Here is a 26,108-nt window from a genome sequence, read left to right as displayed (position 1 = left end):
TCTGTGCTGAAGTTCCTCAAGATGCAGACACTTACTGCAGATGTGGTCGTCTGGGATCGCAATGCTCTCCACAAACTTCCATATGCTGCAATTGCAGCACACCACCTGCACTGCCATCCCTATATAATCTTGTTTTATTTATTTAGTTGATTAATATTTATATATTTAATTAACTTAGCTTATAGTTTTGTTTTTGGCTAATTACTAGATCTAGTTTATGTTACCTATAACACAAAGCAAAGAGGCAAAAAGCAGCACCTCCTTCCCCCTGCTCCGAATTCCCACTCTCTCCAAATTCCCAAGTTTAACACTCTGTTTGAAGCACACTGCTTAAGCTCACACTGTGCAGACCACTCTGTGCATCAGTAGATAGTGATTTATTTTATACCTTTGGAGCCATACCCAAGATATAAGTGTGGTCTCAGCTCCCTGCTCACAGTAATTAGCACCTATTCAAGACAAACACTTACAGCTGACTGACAGTTAACTGCCACTGACAGGCAGTTTCTGTTAACTACAGTTTTTAAAGTTCTAAGTTAAATTCAAAATGTTTAACTAAATTTCACTTTTTACAGCTAACACTCATCCCAGACTCACCCAGTACTTACCAGAGACTTCCACTCTCTCCAAATTCCCACAGTTCACATTCAGTTTAGAAGCACACTGTTTAAGATCACTCTCTGCAGACCACCATGGTAATATATACAGGTAGACTATCCTTTATCCGAAAACCTCGGGACCAGCCGTGTTTCGGTTTTCGGAAAATTTCGGATTTCGGAAGGTGGGTCGGCGGGGGTCCGCGGGGGGGTCGGCGTCGGCGGGGGTGTCGGCGGGGGTCCGCAGTCGTGGCTTGTCCGTTGCTGCTAGCCTGGAATGCAATGAAGTTCCGCATTTCCACCAACAGGTCGTCGTGCTCGGTTGGAACAGGGGCCGGCACCGCCGCGGGCTCAGAGCTCTCGTTGCTTTCGAGCCTTTGGAAGAGAGTCAGGTGGTTCCGTGGGGGGGTCGTGCGCACGACTTACGCTGACCCTCTGCTCAGCGTAAGTCGGCGGGGGTCCGCGGGGGGGTCGGCGGGAGTCAGGGTCGGTGGGGGGGGGGGGGGTCGGCGGGGGTCTGCGGGGGGTCGTGCGCCACTCTGGTCATGTTGTGCGCACGACTTACGCTGACCGAAAAAACCTTCGGTTTTTAGAGGGTTTCGGTTTTCGGAAGTTCGGATAAAGGGTAGTCTACCTGTACCATGAAAGAATAAAAAACACATAGGGGAGTGGCTCATGGTTGAAATACATAGGCCTAGAAATTCAGTTGTTTGCGCCAGCCGCTAGCGCCTTAGGAGGAGGAGATGTGGGGCGCTAGGCGGCTAGCGGCCGGGCGCAGCGCGATCTGCGCCTCTCCCCAACTTCAGTAAAGATTTAGCGGCGGCGCAAAGCCTTTGCGTGTGCTCAGCTGCGCGCGCAGATCCTGACGTCATTTCATCGTGCAACGCCCTTTGTGCGCCCCAAACCGGAAATTCAGTGGTGCCGGCCTATTGTGCGCCTGGCGCCCCTAGCGACTGGTAGAGGGGAACGGTTCCCAGTCGCTGCAGGGCGCGGGGGGCGCAAATTAAAGGGCACTCCTCCTGCAGTAGAAATGGCAGCCATTTTGCAACACTCCTTTTTTGTGAGAGACGGATCTTTGCAGAGAGACAAAGGTAGAGAGCTTTCTGGTTTGGCTCAACACTCGCACAGGTACTTGTGGCTTCAGGCCACAGCTTTGCACTTGTCTTTAACTTCAGAGCCATAGCATTGATTGGAAACATATAATGGGGGCCGCAATGGGTGCAAACGTTGGCCTTCTCCATAGTCCTGGGCGTTGTACAGATCAAGCAGCAGTGGTCAGGCCTAGCTTCAGGGCTGCAGTGTGCAGGGCGTGGCAGGCAAACAAATCCACCCTCCCCCTTTAAGAGCTCACCGGCGCCAGAGTGTCTGCTGTCAATCAGCAACTCGCCGCACCTGCGCTGCGCCCGCCCTCGGGGGTATCGCCCCGGGCCGCCGGCTTAGCGCCTAATGATAGTCGTGCATCGCCTGTTTTAGCGCAGTAGCAACCTCTTGGGACGATGCCACTGAATATCGGCGAAGGTGGCGCGAAGTTGCGCCGGGCGCAAACTTAAGCGGCCGCCCGGCTGTAGCGCCCCAAACGTGGCTATACTGAATTTCTAGGCCATAGTGTTTCTAATGATGGCAAGCCACTTGGGTTCACTTAATTATTGCCATATAACACAATATTAGCTATCTTACATCTAAATATTTCAGCTGGTTTACTAGTTTGCTTTGATACAATTCCAATTAACTGAAAGCCAAAAAATATAGAGATCTATTGTTCCCTTAAAAATGCACTTTCTAATTTGGTGACGGTATTCTGATTTGTAGAATGTTAGAAGATTAGTGAATATTGCAACAGTGTTTTCTTCCCCTCCATCCTTGAAGGTGCGAAGCCATGATGAGTCAGTTAACTTCCTGTGTCTCAGACAAGTATGAGTTTTAAACAATAAGTGTAAGCAGACTATTGGTCCATAGGTGGCAATACCACTGAGCCCAGACTTGTCCTCATCTGACATCCACACATGTGCGCTTTAACATCAGCAGCAGTGACCTTGGCTGATTTTTTTCCTTCCGAAACTGAAGCAGTGAAGCTGAATGTAACATTTTTGATGCTATCCTGGATAAAATCAACTAACAACATGGACTGGGAATAGAACACAACTCCTTCCTTGTCTGTGTGCTTCAGTTACACACCTAGATCTCTGCTTGTCCAGTAATCCAAGTATTTGAGAACTTTTGTGAGCCCAGCTTGGTATCAGTACTTTGGGATGGGTCACGTAAATCAGAAATAAATTTAACTGTCCAGCGATAGCAGCCACTTCCATCTTTCCCCAAGTCTTGCCAATATTAATTAAAATTAATCAGTAGAATGAAAGTCAAATGCCAGCGGAATTTTTTTGAAATAACAATGGTTCCGTGTTTTAAATTAACCAGTGAACATGTGTGTAACTTTCTCAAGATGAGTAGATGACATCTAAAAGGTTTTGTGAAAAAACAGTGAAGTTTTTTTAATTTACTGAGATACTGAGCCACGGTTTAGATTATTTTAACTATGTCAGATTTTACATGCGGGTGAATAAATAAATTGTTAATCGAAGCAAACAGACCAAATTACTAGACGAAAATACATTGGTGAATGGATTGTGAGGAGGTGGTTGGTTTGACAAAAATCAAGTGTTGATAATTTTTACATAGAAACATAGAAGATAGGAGCAGGAGTAGGCCATTCGGCCCCTCGAGCCTGCTCCGCCATTCAATGCGATCATGGCTGATCATCCAAATTCAGTACCTGCTTTCTCCCCATACCCCTTGATCCTTTTAGCCTTAAGAAATATATCCAACTCCTTCTTGAATATATTTAATGCACTGGCCTCCAACGCCTTCTGTGGTAGAGAGTTCCACAGGTTCACCACTCTCTGGGTGAAGAAATTCCTCCTCATTTCTGTCCTAAATGGCCTACCCTTTATCCTTAGACTGTGTCCCCTGGTTCTGGACTCCCCGACCATCAGGAACATCCTTCCTGCATCTAGTCTGTCCAGTCCTGTCAGAATTTTATAAGTTTCAATGAGATCGCCTCTCATTCTTCTAAACTCCAGCGAGTACAAGCCCAATCGACCCAATCTCTCCTCATACGTAATTCCTGCCATCCCAGGTATCAGCCTGGTGAATCTTCGCTGAACTGCTTCCATGGCAAGAACATCCTTCCTCAGATAAGGCGACCAAAACTGCACACAATACTCAAGATGTGGTCTCACCAAGGCCCTGTACAACTGCAGCAAGACGTCCTTGTTCCTGTACTCAAACCCTCTCGCTACGAAGGCCAACATACCATTTGCCTTCTTAACCACCTGCTGCACCTGCATGCTTACCTTCAGCGACTGGTGCACAAGGACACCCAGGTCTCGTTGCACTTCCCCTTCTCCCAATCTATTGCCATTGAGATAATAATCTGCCTTCCTGTTTTTGCCACCAAAGTGGATAACCTCACATTTATCCACATTATATTGCATCTGCCATGTTTCTGCCCAATTACCCAACATGTCCAAATCATCCTGGAGTTTCTCGACATCCTCCTCACAGCACACACGCCCACCCAGCTTTGTGTCGTCTGCAAATTTGGAGATATTACATCTCGTTCCCTTGTCCAGATCATTTATATATATTGTGAATAGCTGGGGTCCAAGGACCGATCCCTGCGGTACCCCACTAGTCACTGCCTGCCATTCGGAAAAAGACCCGTTTATTCCAACTCTTTGCTTTCTGTCTGCCAACCAGTTCTCTATCCAAGTCAATACCTTGCCCCCAATCCCATGTGCCTTAACTTTATACGCTAATCTCTTATGCGGGACCTTATCGAAGGCCTTCTGAAAGTCCAGATACACCACATCCACTGGTTCTCCCTTATCTATTTTACCAGTTACATCCTCAAAAAATTCCAGTAGATTAGTCAAGCACGATTTACCTTTTGTGAATCCATGTTGACTTTGTCCGATCCTGTCACTGTTTTCCAAGTGCTCTGCTATTACATCGTTTATAATGGACTCTAGCATTTTCCCCACTACCGATGTCAGGCTTACCGGTCTGTAATTCCCCGTTTTCTCTCTACCACCTTTTTTGAATAGTGGGGTAACATTAGCTACCTTCCAATCCATGGGTACTGTTCCAGATTCCATCAAATGTTGGAAGATTATCAGCAATGCATCTACTATTTCTAGGGCCACTTCCTTAAGTACCCTAGGATGTAGATTATCAGGCCCTGGGGATTTATCGGCCTTCAATCCCATCAATTTCCCTAACACTACTTCCCTACAAATACTGATTTCTTTCAGTTCCTCCCTTTCATCAGACCCTATGTTCCCCAGCATCTCTGGGAGATTATTTGTGTCCTCCTTTGTGAAGACAGAACCAAAGTATGAATTTAGTTGGTCTGCCATTTCTTTGTTCCCCATTATAAATTCCCCTGATTCTGACTGCAAGGGACCTACGCTTGACTTCACCAATCTTTTTCTCTTTACATATCTATAAAAGCTTTTACAATCAGTTTTTATGTTCCCTGCAAGCTTACTCTCATATTCTATTTTCCCCTTTTTAATTAGTCCCATTGTCCTCCTTTGTTGAATCCTAAACTGCTCCCAATCCTCAGGATTATTGCTTTTTCTGGCCAATTTATATGTCCTCTCCTTGGATCTTATGCTATCCTTAATTTCCCTTGTTAGCCATGGTTGAGTCACCTTTTTTTGTTTTATTTTTATGCCAAACTGAGATGAACAAATTCTGTAGTTCATCCATGCAGTCTTTGAATGTTTGCCATTGCCTATCCACCGTCAACCCTTTGAGTGACATTCCCCAATCAATCCTACCCAACTCGCGCCTCAGACCATCGTAGTTTCCTTTATTTAAATTTAGGACCCTAGTCTCTGAGTCAACTACTTCATTCTCCATCTTAATGAAGAATTCGATCGTATTATGATCGCTCCGACCCAGGGGCCTCGTACAACAAGATTGCTAATTAATCCTTTCTCGTTACATAATACCCAGTCTAAGATGGCCTGATCTCTGGTTGGTTCCTCGACATATTGGTCCAGGAAACCATCCCGTAAACACTCCAGGAATTCCTCCTCCACAGTATTGTTACTAATTTGGTTAGCCCAATCTATATGTAGATTAAAGTCACCCATGATGACTGCTGTGCCCTTATTGCACGCTTCTTTAATTTCCCGTTTAATGCCATCCCCAACCTCCGCCTTACTGTTTGGAGGTATATATATATAGCACTCAGAAATCACAGATCACAGAATCACAGAAACCCCACAGTGCAGATAGAGGCCATTTCGGCCCATCGAGCCTGCACCGACACATATCCCACCCGATCCCCGTAACCCCTACACCAACACATGTCCCACCCTATCCCCACGTATTTAATCCCCCTAACACTAAGGGTCAATTTATCATAGCCAATCAACCTAACCGCACATCTTTGGACTGTGGGAGGAAACCGCAGCACCCGGAGGAAACCCACGCAAACACGGGGAGAATGTGCAAACTCCACACAGACGGTCACCCGAGGCCGGATTCGAACCCGGGTCCCTGGCGCTGTGAGGCAACAGTGCTAACCACTATGCCACCGTGCTGCCCACTAACATTTTCTGCCCCTTGGTATTTCTCAATTCTACCCTTACAGATTCCACATCATCAGAGCTAATATCCTTCCTTACAATTGTGTTAATCTCTTCTTTAACCAGTAATGCTACCCCACCTCCCTTTCCTTTTTGCCTATCTTTCCTGATTATCGAAATAAAAATGAAAGCTAGATGTTACTCTTACTGCTGTTCACTGGATGGCAGAACATAATTCACAGGGAAAAAAGATGTCTCCAACCCAATTTACCTTTGTTTTCCCCAGCTGCCAATCTGTATTGGTGTTGTCATAGAAATGAAGTAGTTCAGCACACTTTCCCTTCAAATCATCAGGTTGAGAGAGATTCCTCATCAAGACTTTATACCTGGGGAGAGAAAGCAACAAATCATTTTCATTTTTTTCTATTACATCACCTTATCTTGGGAGAAGTCCTGACTGCTCAAGAGATTTTTTATGCTGTTTTTCCAATATACACGCATTGGCAATATGATTAGGCAGAGTCAACACAGTTTTATGAAAGGGAAATCGTGTTTGACAAACCTGTTGAGTTTTTTTTTGATGGTGTAACTAGCAGGGTAGATAAGGGGGAACCAGTGGATATAGTATATTTGGATTTTCAGAAGGCATTCAATATGGTGCCAAACAAGAGGTTGTTACACAAGATTAGGGCTCATGGGATTGGGGGGTAATATATTAGCATGGATTGAGGATTGGTTAATGGACAGAAAATAGAGAGTAGGAATAAATGGGTCATTTTCGGGATGACAGGATGTAACTGGAGAAGACCCGCAAGGATCAGTGCTTGGGTCTCAGCTATTTACAATCAATATCAATGACTTGGATGAGGGACCGAGTGTAATATATCCAAGTAAGCTGTGAGGAGGATGCAAATAGACTGCAAAGGGATATAAACTAGTTAAGTGATTGGGCAAGAAGGTGGCAGGTGTAGTATAATATGGGGATGTGTGAAATTATCCACTTTGGTAAGAAGAATGCAAAAGCAAAAGATGAGACACTAGTAAATGTTGGTATGCAGAGGGATTTGGGGGTCCTTGTACACGAATCACAAAGTTAGCATGCAGGTACAGCAAGCAATTGGGAAGGCAAAGGATATGTTGGCCTTTAAAAAAAAACTTGCATTTATATAACGCCTTTCACGACATCCCAAAGTGCTTTACAGTCAATTAAGTACATTTATTGCAAGGGGGTTGGAAGATTCCTAGAAACATAGAAGATAGGAGCAGGAGTAGGCCATTCGGCCCCTTGAGCCAGCTCCGCCATTCAATGCGATCATGGCTGATCATCCAAATTCAGTACCTGGTCCCTGCTTTCTCCCCATCCCCTTGATCCCTTTAGCCTTAAGAAGTATATCCAACTCCTTCTTGAATATATTTAATGCACTGGCCTCCGCCGCCTTCTGTGGTAGAGAGTTCCACAGGTTCACCACTCTCTGGGTGAAGAAATTCCTCCTCATTTCTGTCCTAAATGACCTACCCTTTATCCTTAGACTGTGTCCCCTGGTTAAGCTAAGAGTAAGGAAGTCTTGCTGCAATTATATAGGGCTCTGGTGAGACCACACATGGACTACTGTGCACAGTTTTGGTTTCCTTACCTAACGAAAGATATACTTGCCTTAGAGGGGGTGAAACAAAGGTTCACCAGACTGATTCCTGGGATGAGAGGGCTGACCTATGAGAGGAAAGATCGAGTAGAATGTGCCTATATTCTCTGGAGTTTATAAGAATAAGAGGTGAGCTCATTGAAATGTATAAAATTCTTAGAGGGCTTGACAGGGTAGATGCTGAGAGGCTGTTTCCCTGGCTGGAGAGTCTAGAACTAGGGGTTATAGTCTTAGGATAAGGGGTCGGCCATTTAGGACTGAGATGAGGAGAAATTTCTTCACTCAAAAGTGTTATGAATCTTTGGAATTCACTATCCCAGAGGGCAGTGGATGCTCAGTCAATGTGTGTATTCAAGACTGAAATTGATAGATTTTTGGGTACTAAGGGAGTCAAGGAATATGGGGATAGGGCGGAAAAGTGGAGTTGATGTAGAAGTTCAGCCATGATCTTATTGAATGGCGGAACAGGCTCATGGGGTCGTATGGCCCGCTCCTACTCCTATTTCTTATGTTATGTTCCTATCAACATTTGTTTTAACAAAAAATGATTCATAATCTCATGTTTCTAATTTTAAAGCTGGGACTGTATGAAATAATTGAACACTTAATCTGAATAAACAAGACATTAGCACCTTGGTAAAAAAAGGTTAATTTCCTCAGAGTTAATGATCTGGAAAGGTATGAATTAAACATTATTCTAACATTTTGAAAATAGCAAATCCCATGATTTTTGCACACAGATGTATCTAAATATAACTGGGTTATTCTGCAATTCCAGCAGGGAAGCTGCACTTACAGGGGATGTGGATCATGGAATTAGTCTTTTTATAGAGACCTCATTTATAGTATGGTTGAACTGTCCATTGTTGCTGTTGGTGGTCGACCTTTGCGAATTGACTTGTGATATTTACACTCCTAATCCATCCTTATAGGCAAATATCATCACTTACAATCTTCAGCAACAATTATCTCTCAAGCTTTAGGCATTATTTTCCTAAATATAAAATGAATACCAAAATACAAGGACGTGTACTTGGAGTATCTCTACTCATACCTAACTAGTGGAGGGGGGACTTCCCTTTACAGCTTTCATATGGGATGTTTACAGTATTCATCCAAAATATAATTCTCAGAATTAAACCCTTCCATGGCCTCAACCCCTCACCATTTCTGTGACCTCCTCCAGCCCTACAACCCTCTGCGATCTCTGCGCTCCTCCAATTCTGGCCTCTTGCGCATCACCGATTTCTGTCACTCCACTGTTGGCGGTCGTGCATTCAGCTGCCTAGGCACAAAGCTCTGGAATTCCCTCACTAAATCTCTCCGCCTCTCTACCTCTCTCTCCTCCTTTAAGATGCTCCCTTAAAATCTACCTCTTTGACCAAGCTTTTGGTCACCTGTCCTAATATCTCTACGTGGCTGTGTCAAATTTTGTCTGATATCGTTCCTGTGAAGTGCCATGGGACATTTTACCATATTAAAGGCGCTATATAAAGGTAAGTTGTTCTATTATGGGGTGGGATCAGTGCTAAACAAGTGACTTTATTCAGGCTCAACCGAGATAAGCGTGTACAGACTAACTCTCCAAAACACATGAAGTGAATAACTGATCGAGCAGTAATGTGTGTAAATCTTGATTTACAAATAATACCTTGCATAAAAGTCCTGGAAGTGCCTCCTGACTGGGAATCCAGCTCGTCGTATTTTCACAGTTTCCAACATTCCTGAATATCTCAGCTGGTTTAGCACCACTGTTTGGTCAAACTGATCTGGCATCTGAAAGCAGAGAAAATGAGAACAGAGGATTAGCATATTTGGCAGCAGGAATAGTGCAGTAATGCTAATAGCAATAGGAAACAATAATTGTCCGTCAATCTCCTGTTATTTGAAGTATGCCAGCTACTAAAGGATTACTTCATGATGTTCATTAAAACTGCAAAACTTCCTGAGCCAAGCAGAGAGTGTAAAAAGGTTGCCATGGAAACGGATTACATGACACTTCATGCTTGTGCACAGAGGAGGGGGTGACAATGTTACTATGTCACCAAATTCATCATCATGACATTACAATTTGCTTTCAATCAGAATTTAACGCTTTATCAAAAACAAATTTAGATAATTGACCTATAAAAGTTTGCACTGGTGCAGATATAAAAGTATCCAAAAGCAGGATCCCTAAAACTTCCTAATAAGTGACAGGAAGGGGACATTATCCCTTTAAAATGCATGTTATTTGTGGTAGATCAAAGATTCTTTGAAGAAGTTATACATATTTAGTATCAGCTTTAGAAATAAGAATTAAAATGCTTGAAAACCCAAAGATATTTTATAAATACATAAAGAGCAAGAGGATAACTAACAAAAGAGTAGGGCCTATTAGAGACCAAAAAGGTAACCTGTGTGTGGAGGCAGAAGACGTGGGTATGGTTCTTAATGAATACTTTGCGTCTGTCTTCACAAAAGAAAGGGTTGATGCAGACATTGAAGTTAAGGAGGAGGAGTGTGAAATATTAGATGATATAAACATAGTGAGACAGAAAATATTAAAGGGTTTAGCATCTTTGAAAGTAGATAAATTGCCAGGCCTGGATGAAATGTATCCCAGGCTGTTAAGAGAAGCAAAGGAGGAAATACTGAAGGCTCTGATCATCATTTTCCAATCCTCTCTGGCTATAGGCATGGTGCTGGAGGCCTGCTAACGTGTACCATTGTTTAAAAAGGGAGAAAGGGATAGTCCGAGTAATTATAGGCCAGTCAGCCTAACCTCGGTGATGGGCAACTTATTGGAAAAAATTTTGAGGGACCATATTAATCGTCATTTAGAAAGGCATAGATTAATCAAGGACAGTCAGCATGGATTTGTTAAGGGAAAGTTGTATCTGACTAACTTGATTGAATTTTTTGAGGAGGTAACAAGGAGGGTCGATGAGGGTAGTGCGTTTGATTAGTCGACATGGATTTAAGCAAGGCTGTTGACAAGGTCCCACATGGCAGACTGTAAAAGTAAAAGCCCATGGGATAGGGGGAAAGTGGCAAGTTGGATTCAAAATTGGCTCTGTGGCAATGGTCAACGGGTGTCTTTGTGACTGGAAGGCTGTTTTCAGTGGGGTTCCGCAGGGCTCAGTACTAGGTCCCTTGCTTTTTGTGGTACATGTCAATGATTTAGACGTTTGCAGATGATACAAAAATTGGCCGTGTGGCTGATTGGAAAAAAGCTGTAGACTGCAGGAAGATATCAATGGACTGGTCAGGTGGGCAGAAAAGTGCCAAACGGGATTTAATCCAGAGAAGTGTGAGGTAATGCATTTGGTGAGGGCTAAAAAGGCAAGGGACTACACGATGGCCCAGAAATTCGGGTCGGGGGCTTCCCGCGGGTGTAAGCCCCCGACCTGCACTTACCTAGCACGCCGGCCATTGAGCTGTGGGCCCCCGTGGAATTCCGATCCTGGGCCTGCTCCAACTGCCAGCGCGCAGTGCTTGCGTATCCCAGGGGCGCAGTTAGTTTGATGCATCCCCTGGGATCACGTGGGCCATGAGGAGCCAATCGGAGCAGGGAATGCCCATTCATAAGTTTGACAGGAAGACCTGTCAAAACTTAAATACTACGGGCCCCAAAACATCACTAAATCTTCAAATAAATTTTTTAAAAACATCACATTTTTTAAATAAACTATAAATTACATTTTTGAAAAAAATAATTTTATTTTCTAACGGGGCTAAAAATAAACTTACCTTGCTTTAAAGTATTTAAAAATAATAAACCTGTGGAAAAAATATGTTTTAATTTTAATTAATTCACCACTTACCTTGTAAAAAGCAGGCCTTACGCCTGCTTTTTAAATGTGTAACTTCTGCAGACTTACCCTCCTGGGAAAACCTGCAAAAAAAAACGTAAGTTCGATGCGCACACGCAGCCTCTCCTGCGCATGCGTTCGACCTCTTAACCCCTTCTTTCAGGGGAACAGAAGTGCCGGTTTCCCGCACATGCGCAGTGCATGCAGGAAACCGGCACTTCCACTGGGCCTACGGGTGAGTACCCCGTGCGTACTCACCCGTGGAGACCCGAATTTCTGGGCCATTGTATGGCAGGATACAGAGAAGTGTAGAGGAACAGAGGGACCTTGGAGTGCATGTTCACAGATCCCTGAAGGTAGCAGGACAGGTAGATCAGGTGGTTAAGAAAGCATACGGGATACTCTCTTTTATTAGCCGAAGCATAGAATATAAGAGCAGGGAGGTAATGCTAGAACTGTATAAAACACTTAGGCTCAGCTAGAGTATTGCGTACAGTTCTGGTCACCACATTGCAGGAAAGATATGATTGCACTAGAGAGGGTAGAGAGGAGATTTATGAGAATGTTGCCAAGTCTGGAGAATTTTAGCTATGATGAAAGATTGGATAGGCTGAGGTTGTTTTCTTTGGAACAGAGGAGGCTGATGGGAGATTTAATTGTGGTGTATAAAATTATGAGGGGCCTAGACAGAGTAGATAAGGAGGACCTATTTCCCTTAGCAGAGAGGTCAATAACCAAGGGGCATCGGTTTAAAGTAATTGGTAGAAGGATTAGAGGGAAGTTGAGGAGAATTTTTTTTACCCAGAGGGTAGTGGGTCTGGAACTCACTGCCTGAACAGGTGGTAGAGGCAGAAACCCTCATCACATTTAAAAAGTGCTTGGATATGCACTTGAAGTCCCGAGGCCTGCAAGGCTACGGACGAAGAGCTGGAAAGTGGGATTTAACTGGATAGCTCTTCTTCAGCCGACACAGATACGATGGACCGAATGGCCTCCTTCTGTGCCGTAAACTTCTTCTATGATTCTTCTTCTATGAAACGGTGCAAATAAAAACTAAACTTGTTCACACTGGGAAAGAGAAACTGGGCACCATTCACCCAGTAATAGCTTTTAAATACAAAAGTGTTAATGATAATAAACAATTGAAATTCTTTTTTCTTTACAGTTTCACAGTCATTTATCCATCATTCTTCCTTCTGTATTCCATTCACATTTCATTATTCATTGACCAATGCAATCAATCAGGCAAACAAAGGACTTGAACCCGCTTATAGCAGGTGACTGACCCAGGAAAATCGACCTTTGTCCAATGCTTTGCAACAAACACACAGTGCCTGAGAGAAAGAAAAACATTTAATTTCTCCGTCAATAAAAGTGCCATTGCTGCTCACTAGGAGAGAGAAATTTAGTACACAATAAGCCTGGCACCACAATGAGAGCTCATGTAGTTTAAACCACAAATTTTTCACACGAGTCAGTGATTTTAATTCTCTTAACTCTTTGGCCTACTTGGGAAACAACACATCCAGATTGATAATCGGGCTGTTCCTGTGCATTTTCTCAGTGCAGAAATGGTAAATCCTCTGACCTAGATGGGTTATCTTCTGGCACCCAAAGCCAAGAATGTGTAAACCCATTAATGGGCACCTGAACATACTTTTGTCATTCAGTAACTGGGGGTAGCATCATGCTCGATTCTTGATTTAGTTGCAGTTACTTAACACAGTAGTAAAATCTGAAGTCAATCTCAAAATGAAGCACAGAGTCTTCTAACATACTGCAACCCACGAGGCAGTGTCCACTTAAGTGTATACATCTGAACCCCCGCCCCAAACTTTATTAGCAAGAGCCTCTCTCCTGCCTGGGAGAACAAGGTTTGGATGCAGATTTCCACAGCTATCATCAATGATGCACTGCAATAAGTCATCAGGAGTTAACATTTCAACAGGATGAGCTGATCAGTGTCATTGTTTACCTCTCTTTCTTATCCCAGCCCCCATCACCAAAAATGGACTGCCTCATTTCTTGGCAGCCAATATTCCATCCACTAGCCTGGAAGAAATGCTGGAACACTCACGACAGGCACAAATAAACTAGAATGACAGAGAGACCCGGAACTCAATAGTAAATAAAACCCACTGGGTTCTGAAAAGCTTAAGCTACCAGATGTATCCTTTCCACATTTAAATAGTTTAAAGACAAATTTAAAGTAATGCCTTAAGTTTGATTCGACTACTTCTAGAAAGAAAGAACCAAAAAAACACACTTTTTAAGAACGTTATTGTGCCAACAAGTCTCTCCCTTTTTAAAAATAAAATGAAAGTAAACCATCAATAGAATTTGCCAATGTAAGAATGTGAAATTCTCCTGGTTTTATGAAACAAACTTAAAACCTTACCATGTTGCAGACCTAGCATAAATAGTTCACCGTTCCTTTTCCTTTAAAGGTTTAACTGAACTCCATATAGAAAGGCTTAGGGAGCGACTACCCTGACCTCATTCAGACATGCAGATAAACTGAACAATACCAAAGTCAGTCTAGCACTTTAAAAGTGGCCAGTTTCTATGGCAACACTTTCCATGCTGAGGCTAATTAGTGCCATGTACTGGGAGGGCCAGTGGACTGCAACGAGAGCAGCAGTGGCCCATTAATATTCAACCACTGAAAGGCTGAGCCTCAACAAGTCACCCACCGAGACAAACCAGCTGTGGTCTTCACACCAATTTAAGGAAGAGAGTGGGATCTGGCTGACAAGATTCTCATAACAAGCATACCAAACAATAATCTGCTCTAGTCAGCGGCAAAAACATTCCATCTCCAACCATATCCCGGATCTCCACGGTTATGTACATTCAAAGGTTTATGCATGAAAATGACCGATGTATCTTATAACAAGTATATAAAATGCAATAATAGTTATAAGAACATAAAGGAAACTATTTTTACCATGAAGACGCACTGAGAATTTGAGATCCGATCCAATATGGAATATTGGAACTTAGAAAACAGGTTATTAATTAAACAATGCTTTCAATAAAACTGTGGACATTTCTAAGACATTACAGGCTAAAGACACGAGCTTTAATCCAGAAAAAAAACTTCCTGTAAAAGGTACACTTTAAAAAAGAATCTATTTATAAATCCTTTTGTCAGGAACGGTCATTAGGCCACATTAATGAATCCCATAATGAAAACACACAAAATAACCCCCTTTTCTACAAACTAATCTATATTATTGAAACGTGTGTTGACTATTAAGAGATATTGCTATCTAAATCTGTTTATTCCATTAAGTTTCTAATCAGAGATTCCATCAATTGTAAGATCTTAAGTTGTGAACTGTGACTGCAGCTGTCTATTGCTGGATAAAAAATCAAGCCATTAAATCACACTTTTAAAACTTTCTTTTGAGTCCAGCTTTCTACTCTGCTCCCATCCCTATGCACAATACAACAAATACAGTAAATTCTTTCGTATCCAGCACCTACGGGACCGGGATGGTGCCGGTTGATTAAAAATTCCGGATAACGGAGAGGTATACCTACCGAGGGAATTTATCTATCGGCCAACCTCAGACCAGAAGAAGGGACATGGAGTGACAATGGCCCAAGGTACGAGAGCCCCGTTACACAGCCACAAGTGCTGGAGCCCCGGTTACACGGCCACAGATCCAGGAGTCCCTGTTACACGGCCACAGGTACAGGAGCCGCGGACTGAATGGAGGTGTTCCGCAAAGCAATCACCCAATCTGTATTTGGTCTCCCCAATGTAGAAGAGACTGCATCATGAGCAGGGAATGCAGTATATTAAATTGAAAGAAATACAAGTAAATCACTGTTTCACCGTTGACTGTTAAGCCTATGAACTTTACCCATAGAAGCTGGCTGGTTTGTATTCACATGGTGACACAATGGGGAATAATTACCATCAGAAGATATAAAGGGTGGATCAGACCAATGGTTTGGCGATGGGGGAAATAGTTGTAGTGTAGTGTTTATGGCACTGAGCTAGTAGCCTGAAGGTCATGAGTTCAAATCCCAACATAAACTTAGTAATTAATGGGCTGGAACCGGGAAAGAAAAATGACCATTAAAGCTGCTGGATGATCATAAAAATCCAACTGGTTCACCAGAGAAGTGAACCTTATGTTGTCTGGCCTACATGTGACTCCAATCCCACATTAGTAGTTGGCTTCTAAATGTCCTCTGAAATGACCTGGCATATGACTCAGTTTATAAGAATGAGCAATAAATTATGCCTTGCCAGCTTTGACCACATTCTCCCTTTAAATTCTTCTGCCATACACAAATACACAATAATTTTGCGACTGAACAAGTCAGGAGAGAAACAGGTTCCTTGTCCTCAGTTGATGCGATTTAATATCTACCATTAGGAGATATGTGAGAATGGTACAATATAAGGTGTAACTTGCTCTCCAATTTTCTTTCTCTTATCACAAAAAAGAAGCTCACCAATGAGTTGAAGGTACAACCCCATGTATGAATTACTCTCTGATGAAGGCCATCAGTACACCAGTGAACTGTGGTACCACATCACATTTTTAATCTGCATTTTCAAAATTATAATATAAACGTTCTTGTGTGCAGCTTATTTACAAATATCCAACTTCTATTCAAATACATGCAGCTTTTAGTTTGCCTAGAGAAAGCATTGTGCATTAACATGACAAATATAACCAACTCACAGTCAAGCTAAAACTCTCCCCTGATTACATAGTATTTTTTTGAATTGGTAATTTAGTTAAAATGCACTGAAAATGCAACACAGACATAAAAATACTTTATTCCCCATTCTAAAAGAACCTGCTGCAAGCTCAATGACAGCAGTGTCCACTTTTATTCTCAGACATTTTCAAAAAAATTCAATTTACCACTTCACTTAGTCAGGCTACAGCTTCTCAGAACAGACTCCAGCTAGGGTTCATCAAAGTCCCTGCCCCCATCTGCGAATAATCTATCCTAGCTTCACAAAGGTCAAGCTAATTAGAGACCGTTTGCCGTGACACACACATCAGACTATTTGCAATCAGCATGCTCTGAAGGATCAAATCAGAATGTGAATGAAAATGGTGTTAAAAAGTAATTAACAGCCAGCTGTCTTCTGAGAATACTTTGTCCATCTTATGATATCGAACGTTGTATTTATTTTTATGTTTGGAATACCCAAGTCAAAACCACATGACTGGAGTCAGGTCAGTTTAATTTGCAATACAAAAAGTTTCATGTTACCTGCCAGATGCACTTGAAGTAATGAACAGATCCTTGTGTTAATAAAGTTTAAACAAAACATGATAAACATTATAATATATACATTTTTCTATAGTTGCTTGTTATAATTTATGTACACAAATGAAGCTTTTCTTGAAGCTGAAGAGGTGTACTAGTACACAGTACTCATGCATTGTAGTATTTTTGGAAATTAAACTGTTACGTGGTATCCGCAATTTAGTCATTCACTTTTCCTCTCGGAAGCTCTTCACTTCAGGGGTCATCTCATAATGGGTACCTCAGCAGCGTCACACTTCAGGACTCCACTGCTCTTTTTCGAACAGTGTCATGGGATCTTTTACATTCACTTAAATAGGAAAACTGGGCCTTGGTTTTAAATCTCATCTGAAAGTTAGTGTACTTGACAATGCAGCGCTCCTTCAGCCTGCTCTGTTCCAAAGAAAACGACCCCAGCCTATCCAATCCTTCCTCACAGCTAAAATTCTCCAGTCCTGGCAACATCCTTGTAAGTCTCCTCTAAACCCTTGCTAGTGCAATAAGAACATAAGAAATAGGAGGAGTAGGCCATTCGGCCCTTTGAGTCTGCTCCACCATTCAATGAGATCGTGGCTGATCTACTGTGATCATTGAAATGTTTGCACCACTGCAGCCTGGTCCTCCTGACAACATCCCGGCTTGTAGCCTCCTGTGCAATGTGCAACCAGGCTGCGTTGATCTCCTGGGGAGGTCTCTTCCGCCCATCGGAAGGGAAGAGAACCTCCCTGTGTGCTGTGACTCTCTCCATAAGCATATGGAGGGAGTCATGAGAGAGCCTGGGTGCAGCCATGCACCTCTGTGCAGTGTTCGTCAGTGTTTGCAGCACTTCAATGCTGTAAACACTAACAGCACAAATGTCAATGTAAATTTGCGCATGGTCCCTTTAAGGAAACTGGCTGATGACGCGTTGTTGAATGACATCATCAGACCCGCTTCCTTCAATTGGCCGAGAAACTCGCTGGGCGGGCTTAATAAGCCCAATTAAGGGAAAGTCATGTCGGAGGCTGGGCTGGAGCCAGCAGCGAGGCCGCAACCCGCCTCCGACTGCCACGGACCCGCCCAGGTAGGGGAAATCGTGGCCTAAGCTTTCTGCTTGTCTTCCACGCTATCTGTCTGTCTCTCTCTGACACACACATAATATGCATTCATGGTCATTAATTTAGTACAAATCAAATCAGATCTGTGGACTCAAATGGACAACTAAGGATAAAGGGTGCGAAACTGAGATCGGTAGCGCCTTTTTTTTGGCACTACAGGTGCCGTTTGGGAACCGGAATGGCATCTGATGCTCGCGCGCACGCACAACTTTGCTGCGAATCGTGCCAGACGCCTTCTTGGTAAAGGACAACAAGAGGCATATGCACACCTGCTTCTGGTCTCTGCTGCAACTTTGTTTTGCCCTGAGGCTGCCAGTGCCAGTGACCTCCGGGAAAACTAACGCTGAATAAAGGTAAGTAGTTACCATAATCACCTCAGCAACTGTCTCCGGTTCCGACTTATTCCATATGGATTCCAACTAAACTTCCACCCTTCGTGTTTCGGATCCACCCAGGATTAAAATATCTCCAAGATATTCATCGTTCCTCAAACTACTGCTCTCGCCGCATCTTGAGATCCACGCTCAACGCCATGCGGCGCCACATGAACACTCTCGACCTCTCTCTTCAGCAACACCGGCGCACTCTATCTCAAAGCTGTCCGGGTCCACAGTTCCATTTCATCCTTCGACTCATCCAACGCTTCAACAAAAAACTTTTTTTCTTCCTTTCCGATGTCAAAGATCACAAGCTTCTTCAACTCTTGAACACCAACGCCCCTCCGGAACCTTCTTCCCCTTCACTTTCCTCTGACCCCCCTTCTCCCAAACTTAACCCCTGCCGCGTTTTCATTATCCCCTCTGACCTTCCTGTCTCTGACCCCAAACGATGAGTCCTCAGCAAAGGCCTGAGCTTCATCCCCTTACGCCCCCACCTCAATGAATTTCGAGCTCGGCAAGACGCTGAGCTCTTTTTCTGCCGCCTTCGTCTCCGTGCCCACTTCTTTGGCCAGGAGTCTTCCCCCCGCACAGCTGACCCTTTCTCCCACTTTCAGAATTCTCCTTCTACCTGGACCCCTCCCTCTGGCCTCTTACCCTCTCTAGATCTTTTCATTGCTAACTGCCGCCGCGACATCGGCCGTCTCCATTTCTCTGCTCCCCTCACTCACTCCAACCTATCTCCCTCTGAACTTGCAGCACTCCATTCTCTCAGATCCAACCCCGACATTGTCATTAAATCTGCTGACAAGGGTGGTGCTGTTGTTGTTTGGCGAACCGACCTCTACCTAGCGGAAGCTGAACGGCAACTCTCCAACACCACCTCCTACCTCCACCTGGACCATGACCCCACTACCGAACATCAAACCACCGTTTCCAAGACTGTCACTGACCTCATCTCCTCCGGAGATCTTCCCCGCCACGGCCACCAACCTCATAGTTCCCCAACCCCGCACAGTCCGTTTCTACCTCCTTCCCAAGATCCAAAAACAGGACTGCCCTGGTAGACCCATCGTTTCAGCCTGTTCTTGCCACACGGAACTTATCTCTTCCTATCTCGACTCTATCTTTTCTCCCCTTGTCCAGTCTCTTCCCACCTGCATCCGAGACTCTTATGACGCCCTCCACCACTTTAACAGTTTCCAGTTTCCTGGCCCCAACCGCCTCCTTTTCAACATGGACGTACAATCTCTCCATTCCCCCACCAGGATGCCCTGAGGGCACTCCGCTTCTTCCTTGAACAGAGACCCAACCAGTCCCCATCCACCACCACCCTCCTCCGCCTGGCTGAACTTGTTCTCACATTGAACAACTTCTCCTTTGACTCCACTCATTTCCTCCAAATTAAAGGCGTTGCTATGGGTACCCACATGGTCCTAGCTATGCCTGCCTTTTCGTGGGATATGTGGAACACTCTTTGTTCCAGTCCTACTCAGGTCCCCTCCCTCACCTTTTTTTCCGGTACATTGATGAATGTATCGGTGCCGTTTCCTGCTCTCGCCCTGAACTAGACAATTTCATTCACTTTGCCTCCAATTTCCACCCTTCCCTCACCTTCACATGGTCCATCTCCGACTCTTCCCTTCCCTTCCTTGACTTCTCCGTCTCCATCTCTGGGGATAGGTTATTGACCAAAATTCACTACAAGCCCACTGACTCCCACAGCTACCTGGACTACACTTCCTCCCACCCCGCCTCCTGTAAGGACTCTATTCCATTCTCCCAGTTTCTCCATCTCCGCCGCATCTGCTCCGACGATGCCACCTTCCACACCAGTGCTTCCGACATGTCTTCCTTTTTCCTCAACCGAGGATTCCCCTCGACCATGTCCGTTCTATCTCCCGCACTTCTGCCCTCACCCTTGCCCCTCCCTCCCAGAACCACGATAGGGTTTCCCTTGTCCTCACCTTTCACCCCACCAGCCTCCACATTCAACGGATCATTCTCCGCCATTTCCGCCACCTCCAATGTGATCCCACCAGCAAACACATCTTCCCCTCCCCTCCCCTTTCAGCATTCCGTAGGGACCGCTCCCTCCGAGACACCCTAGTCCACTCCTCTATCACCCCCAGCACCCCTTCCCCTTCGCCCGGCACCTTCCCGTGCAAGCACAGGAGATGCAACACCTGCCCTTATACCTACCCCCTTCCCACTGTCCAGGACCTCAAACAACCCTTCCAGGTCAAACAGCGATTTACTTGTACTTCTTGCAATCTAGTATGTGGTGTATGTAACGTGTTCCACCTTAAGAGAACTACCTTAAGAGATGTACTACTTTCTCCTGGCTGCTGTATACTGTAATACCGGTGGTGACCACACCGGTATATAAGTGTTGTGTAGGGATTTGCTGGGCAGTTCAGCCCTGACCTCCGAATAGTAAAGACCTGTTAAAAGTTATTCTTGTTGTCTGTGTCCAGTGATTGATCCTAAGCATAACTGGGACACACAGACTCAACAGTGGCGACGAGTCCGATCTTACCCTGCGGCAGTTTTACATCCAAGGCAGCTTCGTCCTCAGAACGGGCGTTGAGAAGAGGCATCCACCCTCATCATCCTGCTGAGCACCATCGCACGGGAGGCATCGAGAACCCGGGTTAAAAAGAAAAATTCTGACCACGAAGCCCTCCATCAGCGACAGGCAGTGATCATCCCTTCTACCACGGTGGTGGGTAAGCCGATCAGCGACACGAGCAGAAAGTCGGCCGCGTTGGCTGTGGAGTAGGGGAGGGAAAACGGAGGAATAAGGGCGGAGAACTCGACCACGGCCGGTAAAAAGGGCCGGGCTGCAATCGAGGCCGAGAGGCACAGCGACTGGGGCAGCTTAAGGCACGAGAGCCGCGGAGAAATCAAACGCAGCCGGTGTAAAGGACCGGGCTGCAAGCGGGGCTGCGAGGCAAAGCAGCGTCGGGGAATTGAGAACCGCTGGGGAGGCGAGAACGGCAGCAGCACGGCAATTGCCATTGCAGCCAGCGGGGGAAGGCGGCAAACGCAGGAATCCGCCATTGTAGTCGGCGGGGGAAGAAGACGAGCGCGGGAAAGACCGCCAAGCGCGGGAAGCCGCCATTTTAGTAGGCGGGGGAAGAAGACAAGCGCGGGAAGCCGCCATTTTGAGAAAAAGAAAAATTTAAAAACTTGCAAGGATGCCTAAACATGGGAGCATTAATACCTTTGATAGTGATATCGAAGATTGGACCACGTATGTAGAACGCATGGAAGTTTATTGTAAAGCAAATAAGGTACCAGATGATGAGAAAGCACTAACCTTATTAAGCTCAATGGGTGCGAAGACATACGGGCTATTGAAGCACCTTCTATCACCAAATAAACCGGCGGATCAGACTTTCGCGAATATTGTTACTGTCCTGAAAAATCATTTAAACCCCACGCCGCTGATGATAGCGGAATGATTTAAATTTTACAGAAGAACGCAGCTGAAAGACGAAAGCAACACTGAATTTTTAATTGAACTGCGTAAGCTATCGAAGTACTCTCAGTTTGGAACAGGACTAGCAGATGCGCTGAGAGATAAATTTGTGTGTGGATTGTTAAAAGAAGGAACACAAAAGCGACTGCTTGAGGAGAATGATCTTACGCTCGATAAAGCTGTCACTATTGCAGCATCGCAAGAAGCCGCAGCGAGAGGCACGGCGGAAATGCAGCTACGGTCACCGGAACTCAGCACCAATCAAATGGTCTTAGGTACAGTAAAATGTTATCGTTGTGGAAAGACAACGCACGATCAGAACCAGTGCTGGTTCAAAAATCAGGAATGCAGAAAATGTGGCAGGCTTGGTCACATAGCTAAAGTATGCCGGTCAGGAAAGAAGACCAGCAACAAAAAGTCACCGCAGAAAAGTACAGAAAGGTACACAAGGTGACAGAGAACAGTTCGAACGAACAGAAGTCAGATTCAGACTCCAGCAGTAATGAACTGGGTAGTCTAAGAGTACACAATGTTGGTAAGGAAGCAGACCTCCAAACAATTTGGGTCACACTTCAGATAGCAGGAGTCCAAGTGAAGATGGAATTGGACACTGGATCAGCATTGACGGTCATGAATAAGTAAGATTACAAAAGGTTATTCCCACATATTCCCCTGCGGGATACGGAGATTGTGTTGAAGACATACACGGGGCAAAGAGTATACCCCATCGGGAAGATAGAGGTAAAGGTGGTCCACAAGGGCAAAGAAAGCCGAGGAATGGACTTATATGTGCTACCTGAGGGAGGTCCACCACTACTGGGACGGGAGTGGATTAGGAAAATAAATATGGACTGGCATTCCTTAAAAGCACTAACGGTAGATTCCGGTAAAAAAGATGTCAAACCTAAACGATTGTCCAGAATATTGGACGATGCTAAAGAGGTGTTTCAACAGGGACTGGGAACACTGAGAGGAATTACGGCAAACATCAAGGTTGAAGAACATGCAAACCCGAAATTTTTCAAAGCCAGACCGGTACCTTATGCGATACGACCTGCTGTGGAAGCTGAGCTGGAAGGGCTAGAACGTTCAGGAGTACTGTCTAAGGTGGACTGGAGTGAGTGGGCCACGCCCATTGTTCCCGTCATGAAGCGTTCATTGAGCAACAAGCCAGGGGAACCGGGGAAGGTTCGCATCTGTGGAGATTTCAAGATCACTGTTAATCCGGTGCTTCACACGGTGCAGTATCCGCTTCCGCGGATTGAGGATATCTTCGCTTCGTTGTCTGGCGGGAAACACTTCACCAAGATAGACCTGGCGCAGGCGTACTTACAGATGGAAGTTGAGGAAGAGTCACGCCAGTATCTCACGATCAGCACGCATAGACTGGTTTTTGGAGTGGCATCAGCTCCAGCAATTTGGCAGAGGGCCATGGAGCAGGTATTACAGGGAATTCCAGGCACACAATGTTACCTGGATGATATTCTGATTACAGGAGATGATGACGAGGAACACCTTGCAAATTTGGAACTGGTGCTCACCAGATTGAAAGAATATGGACTTCGAGTTAATCGCCAGAAATGTGAGTTCTTTCAGAAGCGGATCTCGTACTGTGGTCATGTCATTGACCAGGATTACCATAAGTTTCTGCCAAATTTATCCACGGTGCTGCACCCGCTGAACGCTCTTTTGCAGAAGGGAGTACCATGGAAGTGGAGCGAGGACTGTAAGAGGGCCTTTCGCAAAAGCAAGGCATTGATCACCTCAGAGGAAGTGTTGGCTCACTTCAACCCAACGCTGCCTATTCGTTTGGCTTGTGATGCTTCTCCATATTGTATTGGGGCAGTACTCTCACACAAGTTGCCAAATGGCCTGGAGAGGCCAGTTGCGTTCGCATCCAGATCATTGACCTCCGCTGAGCGCAACTATGCTCAGATAGGGAGGCTCTCAGCCTTGTGTGGGGAGTAAAGAAGTTTAATCATTACCTGCAGGGCCAAAAGTTCACGCTTCTGACAGACCACCAGCCGTTGGTATCCATTTTTAACCCTAAGAAGGGTGTTTCGGTGATGACAGCACAGAGACTCCAGAGATGGTCCCTTTTCCTAGGGGCACATCAATATCAGATTGAATTCAAAGGTACAAAGCAGCATGGTAATGCTGATGGGCTGTCGCGCCTGCCACTACCTACAGAGGAGGAGGCACCGACGGTTGACCCTGTTGAGTTATTTCACTCGACCATCATCGAATGTTTACCAGTCACCAATGCAAGTATTGAAAGAGAAACCAGGAATGACCCGACACTGTCCCGGGTCTACGAAGTGACAGTGAAGGGATGGCCAGCACATGGTGATCCACTGTTACCGGCATTCTCAGCAAGACGAGAACAGCTGTCCGTCTGTCAAGGAACATTGATGTATGGAACAAGGGTGATTATTCCTCCTAAGTTAAGAGAGAGAGTTCTAAAGGAACTGCATGAAGGTCATCTGGGGGGAGTCAAGATGAAAAGCCTTGCTAGGGCTTATGTGTGGTGGCCGGGTATCGACCAACAGATAGAGGATCTGACGAAAAGCTGCTCAGGGTGCCAAAAAGTGCAAAATGCACCTCCGATTGCACCGCTGCATCCATGGGAATGGCCTTCAACCCCATGGCAACGTGTACATATTGACTTTGCTGGTCTATTCATGGACTCCATGCTTTTAATTGCGGTGGACGCACATTCTAAATGGCCAGAAGTGATTAAGATGACTACCACGGAAAAGACGATCGCGGTGCTGAGAACGATATTCGCAAGAAATGGATTGCCAGAACAAATATGTTCAGACAACGGACTGCAGTTCGTGTCAGAAGAATTCCAGAAATTCATGAAGAAGAATGGGGTGAAACATTATACCTCTGCCCCATATCATCCGGCTACAAACGGGTTGGCCGAGAGATTTGTACAAACGTTCAAAAAAGCAGTAAAGGCCATGAGCGAAGATCAGATTCCACTACAACACAAGGTGGACAAATTCCTACTGGCATATCGAAACGCCACTCATGCAGTGACAAACCAAAGTCCTGCCATGATGTTCTATAACAGGAGGTTGCGGTCCAGGTTGGACTTGTTAAAACCAAATGTGCGGAGGGAAGTTGAAAACAAACAGTTCCAGCATATAAATAACAAGACCACTCGGAGTTTTGAAGTAGGACAACCAGTGTTAGCCCGGGACTATAAAAACGAGAAATGGCAATCTGGAACAATTCGGGCCAGACAAGGACCCCTGATGTACACGGTAGATATTGGTGAAAATGTAATACGGCGTCATGCTGACCAACTGGTAGAATCGAGAACAAGGGTCGAACCCATGGCTACGGCAGAGACAACCGTGGAAGAAGTTAGTGAACCTGAAGCATCTACCTCAGAAGTGAATGTACCCGATGATGATGTCCAATCCATAAGAGACCAACTAGATGAGTCACCCCAGCAACGAGAACCAGAGACCCCTGAAAGGCGTTATCCAACTCAAATCAGGAGACCTCCTCAGAGACTGAATCTTTGAACTGTTTTGCATGAAGTTGTATATATATATGTTATGATGTTATGTTAAATGGGGATATAACTGTTAAGCTAAAAAGGGAGGATTGTGGTGTATGTAACCTGTTCCACAATAAGAGAACTACCTTAAGAGATGTACTACTTTCTCTTGGCTGCTGTATACTGTAATACCGGTGGTGACCACACCGGTGGCATAGTGGTTAGCACTGTTGCCTCACAGCGCCAGGGACCCGGGTTCAAATCTGGCCTCGGGCGACTGTCTGTGTGGAGTTTGCACATTCTCCCCGTGTTTGCGTGGGTTTCCTCCGGGTGCTCCGGTTTCCTCCCACAGTCCAAAGATGTGCGGGTTAGGTTGATTGGCTATGATAAATTGACCCTTAGTGTTAGGGGGGATTAAATACGTGGGGTTATGGGGATCGGGTGGGATATGTGTCGGTGCAGGCTCGATGGGCCGAAATGGCCTCTATCTGCACTAAAAAAAAAAAAAAAAAAAATAAGTGTTGTGTAGGGATTTGCTGGGCAGTTCAGCCCTGACCTCCGAATAGTAAAGACCTGTTAAAAGTTATTCTTGTTGTCTGTGTCCAGTGATTGATCCTAAGCACAACTGGGACACACAGACTCAACATAGTATCCTGTATTCGCTGCTCACGATGCGGTCTCCTCTGCATTGGGAAGACCAAACGCAGATTGGGTGACCGC

At 45.0% G+C, this 26,108-nt stretch overlaps 1 protein-coding gene across 1 annotated transcript in view; it reads right to left on the bottom strand.

Moving 5' to 3' along the window:
• The window catches only part of myo10 (myosin X), a 312,484-nt gene that overhangs the window by 164,218 nt on the left and 122,158 nt on the right, over positions 1-26,108 (bottom strand). The window contains exons 13-14 of the mRNA XM_085988751.1: positions 9,488-9,612; positions 6,465-6,579 (exon numbers count right to left, since the gene is read on the bottom strand). Coding sequence (XP_085844877.1) covers positions 6,465-6,579; positions 9,488-9,612 — 240 coding nt within the window. The remainder of the gene's footprint in view (positions 1-6,464; positions 6,580-9,487; positions 9,613-26,108) is intronic.

Source organism: Somniosus microcephalus, chromosome 5 (assembly GCF_052327205.1).
Source record: "Somniosus microcephalus isolate GS21.2 chromosome 5, FLI_Smic_1.0, whole genome shotgun sequence".
Lineage (NCBI taxonomy): Eukaryota > Metazoa > Chordata > Chondrichthyes > Squaliformes > Somniosidae > Somniosus > Somniosus microcephalus.
The sequence above is the reverse complement of the archived record's forward strand: the minus strand, read 5'-3'. Positions and strand labels throughout refer to the sequence as shown.